This window comes from Acanthisitta chloris, unplaced genomic scaffold, assembly GCF_000695815.1.
Source record: "Acanthisitta chloris isolate BGI_N310 unplaced genomic scaffold, ASM69581v1 scaffold38275, whole genome shotgun sequence".
Lineage (NCBI taxonomy): Eukaryota > Metazoa > Chordata > Aves > Passeriformes > Acanthisittidae > Acanthisitta > Acanthisitta chloris.
This window is the reverse complement of record NW_008673920.1, coordinates 58,233-67,130: the sequence shown is the minus strand read 5'-3', so window position 1 is coordinate 67,130 and position 8,898 is coordinate 58,233. Positions and strand designations below refer to the sequence as shown.

At 39.3% G+C, this 8,898-nt stretch overlaps 1 protein-coding gene across 1 annotated transcript in view; it reads right to left on the bottom strand.

Annotated features, from left to right (window-relative positions):
- The window catches only part of MYOM1 (myomesin 1), a 71,848-nt gene that overhangs the window by 22,485 nt on the left and 40,465 nt on the right, over nt 1-8,898 (bottom strand). Inside the window, exons 19-24 of the mRNA XM_009075122.1 lie at nt 8,594-8,720; nt 7,681-7,865; nt 6,519-6,633; nt 1,673-1,829; nt 713-819; nt 547-591 (exon numbers count right to left, since the gene is read on the bottom strand). Coding sequence (XP_009073370.1) covers nt 547-591; nt 713-819; nt 1,673-1,829; nt 6,519-6,633; nt 7,681-7,865; nt 8,594-8,720 — 736 coding nt within the window. The remainder of the gene's footprint in view (nt 1-546; nt 592-712; nt 820-1,672; nt 1,830-6,518; nt 6,634-7,680; nt 7,866-8,593; nt 8,721-8,898) is intronic.

The window sequence follows — 8,898 nt, the reverse complement described above, 5'->3', positions numbered from 1 at the left end:
GGAAAATTCTGTATGTATAGACCATTACAGCTGAATTTAGTACACTTGCCTACTTTGCTAACCTTAAGTATAAGTTATGTTAACTTCTGTTGGAACAAAGTTAGGAAATTTTTCAAATTCTGGTTTTCAAATCAGATTAGGTATACTGAGTAAATATAAAAGCCTGTTCTGCAGAAGAAACATAGCCAATGTGATACTTTTTTTCCAACTGTTATATAGATTTATTATATGCCTAGACCAGCAGCCTGCAACAGAAAGAGCATCAGTAATACACAAATGTACTGAAAGAAAGTTAAAAAAATAAATGAATCTTAGATTTTTCAATTCAAAACCACTTTCACTTTGAATTACTATAGTGACCTCCCTACTTGGTGGTGGCAGAAGCTTTGTGATCATAGAATCATAGAATGGTTTGGGTTGGAAAGGACCTTTAAAGGTCATCTCATCTGAAACCCCCACAGTGAGCAGGGACATCTTCAACTAGCTCAGGCTTGTGATACCCCACTGCATGCAAAACTCCCCTACAGACACGTTTGATTCACTTACTTGGGAATTTGCGTTCATGGCTCAGAGCAAGAAGGCGTTTCATTTCTGCAAAAGACATAAAAGAAGTAGTATGAGGTGTGTGCATGTGTTATGGATCTGAGAGACACAGCAGCAGGGAAAAACATGTGAAAGCAAACCAGGCATGCTTAATAGGCACTGTGCCTACCTTCCTCATCAATTGTGTGACTTGATGAAACTCCATCAGTGTCTGTTACAATGCAAGAGTAAATTCCCAAATCATCTTCTCCAAGATCCTTAAAGGAAACTTTTGACCTTTAGGAGGAAAAAGGGCATTTTGATAAAATGGTGAGATCAGTCTGAACCAAACTCCTTTATTACACCAGATAAAAATAGCCTTGTATTAGCTTTTGCTCTGACTGAACAGGCAAATGGGCAACTCTGGCCAGTATAAACCAGGGTAAGTCCAACGACGTGTGGTACAAACGGAGATGGCACCAAAAAAACAGTGTTGACAAGTCTTTTGATGAACATGGAAGGATACTGTAACTACAGGCTGATTCAGCTTCCATATGCAACACCATGACTGTGGTGACCCAATGTTTCTTTCAGTATGGCTTCTATCACTAGAAGAGCACATATGCCCTTCATGGACTGAACCTGTGCATTCCTCTGTGAAAAGCCTGAAGAAACAGAGTAGGTTTGGAGACCATTATATAGGTTACTGGATCAGGCCATGATGATGCCATCAGAAGAAAGCCCTGCTTACTCCAGCACCTCCAAAGATTACAGCTGTGTTGCATGACAAAAGTATTTTGCAAGCAGCCGGATAATGTTATTATTTGTTTTTAATAACAGCAATAGGAATAATAATAATAATAATCTACCTTGATTGTTAGGTTATAAGATGACAGAGCAGAGATGTTCTCTCCCCATGCCTAAACCTAACTAAATTGCCTAAAGAGGAGCTCTGACTCATTCTGTGCGAGCTACAATTTCCAAACGGTCTGTGTATGGACTTGCTGGAGAATGGCATACTCAGGAAGTAGCCTTCCAGTAACAGAGGCAGATGGAACACTTACTGAGGTCATACATCCGAAAGGATGGATTTCTGTGACAGTCTAGGTCACTTAAATACAAGACTATTGCTACCCCCAAGCATTCTTACTTTCCGCCTTTGGTATCGATGGTCAGGCGAGAGTCATCCTCAATTGGTTCGTAATTCTTGGACCAAACAAACTTTGAGTCTGGAGACATCTGATCACATTCAAAGTTCAAGGAAATTACTCCATTGTCATCTACATCAACCACCACTTCCTTGGTTCCTTAAAGAGCAGAACAAGGCAATTCAAATTTCTCAGAGAAACCAGCAAGCAAAAAAATAGAGATATCATTCATATGGTGGATTAAGCAGATCCTTGACATTTTCTCAGCTGGCACATAAATTGCTGCACTCATTGGTATGCTTGGTCTTTGATTCACAAGAACAGTTCTTTTTCTAATCCAGAGATTAAAAAGCATCATAAATTAACTGACTTATTGAGCAAGTCTGAGCATCTAAGCACACATGAGTGTTATCATATTTGCTATGAAAAATCCTGAAGGAGTGGAAAAAAGCAAGTCTCTACATCCCTTAAATGCTTGAAGTTTTAAATAGCAATATTTTCCCCGGTAAGGGGTAGTTAGAACTTTCATTATGCAGCATGAATTTCATGTTCCCTAATAAGATAAGAGCTATAAAGGGAATAACTCGTGCTAATGTGGGCATTTGAAGAGGTGCAGGAGGCAGAAGAGCAAACAGTGGAGCTGCCCGAGCTGTGCACATTTGTGCGGCTGAGGCACATTTTCAGCAGCACTGGCTTCACTCCGGGAGGTTGGTTTAATTGCTGTGCTTGGCCTCCAGCCCTGCCACCGTCTGCACCATTAATCCTGGGCCCACAAAGGGAGTGAATATTTGCAATTAGCTGCTTAAGTTGCCCACCCTGTTTTGCCAGTACCCACAATCCTTGAGCTGGATAAAGTGACCCAGTTTGTCCCTTAAAAGGCCCTGGGGGTGAATTGCAGGTCAGAAACCTGAAGGCACCTCTATCCTGCTCCCTTGCACCCCAGCGAAGCTAAGGGAATTTCATCTGGGATTTGGGTGACTTGGCAAGCTCGTCATCTGTGGTGTTAACATTCATTTCAACAACTTGTCTGAGAATGTCAGGGAGAGCATGTGCACTGAGAGGTGCTGGAGAACATCCAGCCTCCTTTTCTGAACAGCTCTGAGCTGGATCTCGCATCTGAATAGGGCACTCATGTCCTATTACTTGGGCTAAGACAATTATGGGCTGCCCAGAATGCTAATGACACACTTTCTCCACAGAGTATTGTACCTGAAAGACAAGAGCCTTATTCCTGACATTGAGATTAAATGCTCTATTTGCAGCATAATTCTTAATGACCCTCAAGCATATAAGGAGATTCCTGTGTTTCATCATCCTAATACTATTCACGTCTTTTCCAGCACTGTGAGCAGCTCCTGTAATGACAATTTGTGTACATGCAGCTTTCTTAGTCTTTATAATTTGCCATAAGCATTTAATGAAAGATGAGATTAATATTCCCATGTTGGTACTGTTGTTTACCAACCCTTGCAGTAGTGAAGCACATTAAGTACCAATATATGATAAATGAATCCTAAGGTCTCCAAATATTTTACTAGGCAGCAGCATATTTGCAATTTTTTAAAATAATTGAATTCATTATATTGAAAATTCATCACTTGAAATTTCATTAGTGTTTAGTTTCCCGTAGACCATTAGCACATGAATCTTTTGATGGCAGTTTATGTGATGTGCAAAGAATTACAGCCATAAGGTTCACTTGAAGGACAAAATCTTTTCTATTTGTCTTAAAGTGTTATTATTATGATAACAATGCATAGCATTTATTTCCAGAAGTGATGATGGCATTTACCTCTAATATGTATATGAATAAAAATAAAAAATCTGTCTAAATTACTGACCACATTTGGAGACCTCTCTCCACCTATCCTGCAAAGTGGAACCAAAGAAGCTGCCATAGTACTAGTAGTCTTAATTTCCCTCATCTGGATAGCTTGGTGGTTTCAGGATATCATCAAGAGCTTCTCTTAAAGTCATCATAAGAAATAAAATACTTAGATGTCATATCAAATCTCTGTTTAACTGAGCATTTTATTGTATTGAAAGGAAAGAGATAACATGAAGATAAAGCAGACATTCAAAAGACTAGAGCTGATGGCATCATTTGGAATACATTCAGTCAGAAAAGTTGAATGGAACAGAGTTTCATTAACTTCTGAGGTTCAAGTGCTTTTCTCAAGTGACTGATGCAAGATCATAATCTAATGTTGCTTTGCACCAAGATACACAAGAACTGAGCACAGCAATGGGGAAGAATTGCAGTCTGCTCATGGATTTCCCCTGCTTCCTGTGAGATAGACATGCACCAAAGTGCTTTTGTCTAACAGTAAAGTTACAGCTCAAAAGCAGCCTGGATTGGTATTTGTTTATGTGGGTGGGTTTTTTAAGTTCAATTTTAGAAGATAACTGTAAAAATTAAATGTGATTTTCAAAGAAGAGAAGGTGGTTACAAAGTATCACATTATTATGTTTATACATTTCATTGGATAAAGGCAACTGGTACCATTTATATTAAAGCGAGTATTTTCGTTCAGGATTTTATTTGCTTACATTCTCTGATTAGAAAGCTCATTGGCACATTTGCCAAAAGCAGCATTCCAACAGAAATTGTCTGGAGTGACATCGCAATATTTTTGTCTCCATTCAGGGTGTTAATATAGGCATCATTACTTGGGCAACACCAAAAGATTTGTGGTAATTTTATAAAAACAGTATCTTGAGATTGCGTGGTTTGGGTGAGAAAGGTGGAAGCCTGCCCAAGACACTGCTTTCTGAAATAATTGTTTTTAATAAGCTTTTTGTCCTTTCTCTAGATGTTTAAGAAGCTTAGTTTGGTGGATGCCATATCAGCAGATCTCAGCTCAAAATATGGGTCAAGTAGATTTGTACAAATAAATCATTTTCACTGGATCACATTCTGACTTCCCCTTGATCCCCCAGATGTTACACCTATGAACCCTCCTCAAATGGTGAGGTCTGTAAATCAAATGTTCTGCTCAAGTTCATATTGCCTGGTGGACATGCACCTCATTAGAGTGAACATTGAAATCGGTCTACAATATTTTTTGCTCATGATAGTCATCTTCACAAGGGTTTAAATTCATATTTTTTGAATTTTAATGGCATGGCTAGTCCTTTATTTAGTACACTTGAAGACTATTATAATCACAACTTTTAATCAAAAGTCTGACATATAGATATTAACCCTCAATGAAAATGGATTAGTAAAGCCAAATGTTTAGAACTAATAGTGGTTTGATTCTCCTTTTAGAAGTAGTTGCTGTGTATGAGCTGTTTTCAAGAATAAATTTCCAAATTTTGCCTCGCTCAACTTGTGGGTGATGGAAAAAGCCCTGGTGCTTCAGCAGCTTGTAGATCTGAAATTATGACTCCTGTATTTTTCGAAGCTCCTGTTCCAAACCTTTCTTACTTGTATACTTCGCCTTTTTTTGTCCTTTTATTGCAATCTTACATGCTTTTAACTGACCACCTATTCCTTCCAGACCCTTCTTCCCATCCCAGCCTCACTAGCAGTCACCTAGTCTCCCCCCTCTGAGTTTTCAAATTCTTTTAGACCCCCAGCTTCATGCCTCCTTTTTCAGACTTTCTTGACTTACAGCCTGAGAGCTAACTCAAAACCTGTTAGAATTTTTGCTGCTCTAATTACAAGGACCAGGCATCTATGAGAGCTGAACTAATGCTGCCATGGGAACAGAAGATGCAAAAATAAACCTGGGGGTCAGAAACAAGGAAAGAATTCCAGGGAAATGCTCCTGAGGTGGGAATAAGAACCAATGATTGCCAGTGATGTCTGCTCAACACCTCACAGCCAATAACATCCCAAATACATCCTATTTCTCCAGTCAGGAACAGCTATCCTGCTCTTTCCTGTCTGCCCACTGCTTACCTTCCTTCCTGTTCCTAGAAATCTTCACAGGTGAGATCAGACATGAGAGTCTGCAGGTGGAGGTAAGGAACTTGTAGAGGAAAAGAGGGTCTGTGGTGGATCCAGGTTGAGTTGAACCCCTTGTACCTTCTTACATCAAGCTAACCTTATACTAGATTTAGTTAAAATATCTGGGAGATTGTTTTTCCACCTTGTAGGACCATGCATTTCTAAAATAGTCTATAGATGAGTAAGCCACAAGCCCATGTTTGTGTTTTCTGTTAGGAACTTAGTGACAGAAAGGTGTTGTCTCTGACCAAAGTCACCTATGTTACTTGTCTAGCTAAATAAATCCCAGGGGTTTCCTGAAGTTCCAGGTACAAAGAGTCTGCCTTTGCACTGGTTCCTGTGTTTCTTGCTGGTGTTACAGACACACTGGAGCCAGCCTTCCAGGATGACTCCAGCAAAAAGCTGCACCTGAATTCCTACTGAAAGTGGTCTCCAAAGTAACTTCATTGTGCTTTGAAAGTCTTTATTTTAAAGACCAAAGGGAAAAATTTACTTCTTTTACCTTTCCTGAGGTACATTACATACGAAAAGAAGAATGATAAGGTATAAACAACCAGTTTAATATAGGAAGGGCAAAATCTACATCTGTAGCATTGTTTGGTTGTGCTGATCTTACTGGGTCCTCTGTGCATCTACCTATACATACATGCAAATCTTACAACTGTATTGTATCTTTATATTCCTGAATCTGTAGTTAGAGTAAGAAAATCTGTCCTGACCTTAAAATATACCAGACAGGAAAGTGAGATATGACCCTCAACTCATATCCTGCTTCATAGGAAAGCTTGACTTGAGAGAGGTCAGACTGTTGGCATGTAGCCTGTATGTAAACACATCGCACAAACAGGAACCTGTGTAAATATGACAAAAAAGGGAAAGTATTTCTAGCAAACCTGGTCGTGTTTCAGCTACAACAGCATCTGTGACGTCTGATGGTTTCCCAACACCAGCCTGGTTTGTTGCCCGCACACGAAAGACGTAGCTCACACCTTGTGTTAGGCCACTGATCTGGAGGAAACAAATATACATGTACAATGTGTTCCAAAAACACTGATTTTAGTTTCACACTTAGTAAGATCAGTCTGGATACCTGAAAATTATATTTCCCTTCTCATTTTGTTTCTTTTCCAATTCTGTTGTTTTTCTTTCAAATTCAGAGTGATATTTTTTTTCAATGTCAAGTGACATGACTCATCTGTATGACTCGCTCCTTCCTTGTGTGCATAGCTAACATTCAGACAGTGTCATTACTGTCATTGATTTCTTTGCAAAAGGAGCGTAGTTGTTGGTACAGGATGTTTTAGACTCATGTACATTGACCTCTGAAACGTCATAGTGTTTTACTGCAGGCAAATGCTGGCTTTTAAAAATGAAATGATCAGGGTAATAAGTGCCAGCCATACCTATTTGGAAACAGGAGGGCCTTTAATTGCACAGATTTATTTGTAGTGACTTCAGGAATTATACAGACATTGTATCACATATGAATACTCTTTTAAAACACATATGAAAGGAACCCGCTTTAAAGTGAATTGTCTTTCAGATATTCTGAAAAGCATACAAATAGCAAACCTACTTCAGACATATCTCTACAACTGAGGTACTGAATTTTTTATTTAGAAGTCATTCCTCAAAATTATGTAGCATAATAGTAGAAAAAGCTTGGGTTTAACTTGCTGTGAAATGTGAGGGTACTTTGTATTAGAAAGAATCACTTGCCACATTATCACATCTGGTTTTGTGCCGTCTGGTTTTGTGTAGTGATACCTATCTTGCTCTTTGAGCCAGAGAATGCTAGGGATGCCTCCTGTGTTACAAGAATGGCACTTGGTTTTAGCAGTGCTTTCTTTAACTTTTACGCTTGCCATACCAGACTGTCTTCTGAGTTACTGTCGTGTCTGACTACACAGTATTACATGTGTGTATCCTCAGCATAACATGGCCTACTAAGTATTTCATTCAACAAAACCATCATCAGCACCGGATGATGCTATTGAAGACTGACTTCCTCAAGGTTGTACTATTATACCAATATTTGACTCTCCAGCTATTTACCTTCAAGAATTTCTTTTGAAGTGGCTTCTCATTGACACTTCTCCAGTGTTCCTCCTTTGCTTCAGTTTCCTTCATGTCAACATAATAACCAACTATGGGACTACGACCACTATAAACTGGTTCCTTCCACAGTAAAACCAGAGAGTCCTTCCTAACTTCTGTGCATTTGACATCATGCGGTGGCCCTGAAACGTAAAAGTTGGAATTGTAGCATCAAAATAAATCCCAAAGGGGCTAATGCATAAGACTTGAGAAACAAAACCAGACACCATGTTGTACCCAGAACTGACATATCATGTGCAGCTCCTCTGTATCATATCTAGACCTGATATAAATATGACCCATGACAATTAAAAAGACTCTCCAAAAAAAACCAATCCAATTGGTTGAGACGAGTATCTGGATCAAATATTCATGAACTTCCAAAATCAACAAATAATCTCCAAAGTCAGGGAAATAAGTTAATTATTAAGCTAATGTGCTGCTTCAAGGACCGCTCTGAAGTCCACTGAAGTCAGTGGAGGTTGTTTTCATTCATTTCAATGAGTGTTAAAAGGCCAGGGATCTGGCCTTGAAGCGAAACATTTAGACAAGGATTACAAGACCTCATTCTTCTGTATTGTACCTCAGACAGGTATTTATGTCTACCGTTTAAACTAGAAAGTAAATTGGCAGACACAGTAGACAAACCCAGCAGGAAAGATAAAGAAAATACAAGCTGCTTGTAAAATGCTACTGATTAAATAGGAATTATGTAATGCATCACTGTAAAGGTACTAAATCAAAGTGATGGGCATTCAAGCCTAAGCATGAACTTCAGCGCCCTGTTGACTTCCCTGCAAACTAAATGCATTGAGGACTTAGATAATCAACCACAGAGCACCCTTGGGCTGTGTTCCACTCAGGATCCTACCAGGTACAGCGATGCTCCACTCTTCACATTTGAAGGGCTCGCTGGGTTGGGAGGGTGTCCCAACCCCAGCCAGGTTAGCAGCAGCTACCTGGAACTGGTACACCATGTTTTCCTTCAGGTTTTCAATCTGCAGAATCAAAAAGATAATATTTATTAACTTCAGATTAAGGCTTCAGAAGAAAGTCACAATGACAATTATGGAATGCATGAGCATGCTTTTGAGTGTGCCCAAAGATGGAAGCGTTATTGGCCTCTTAAGGTGATAACTATTGTAGCTTTTCCTCATATCAGTGATGGAGCATACA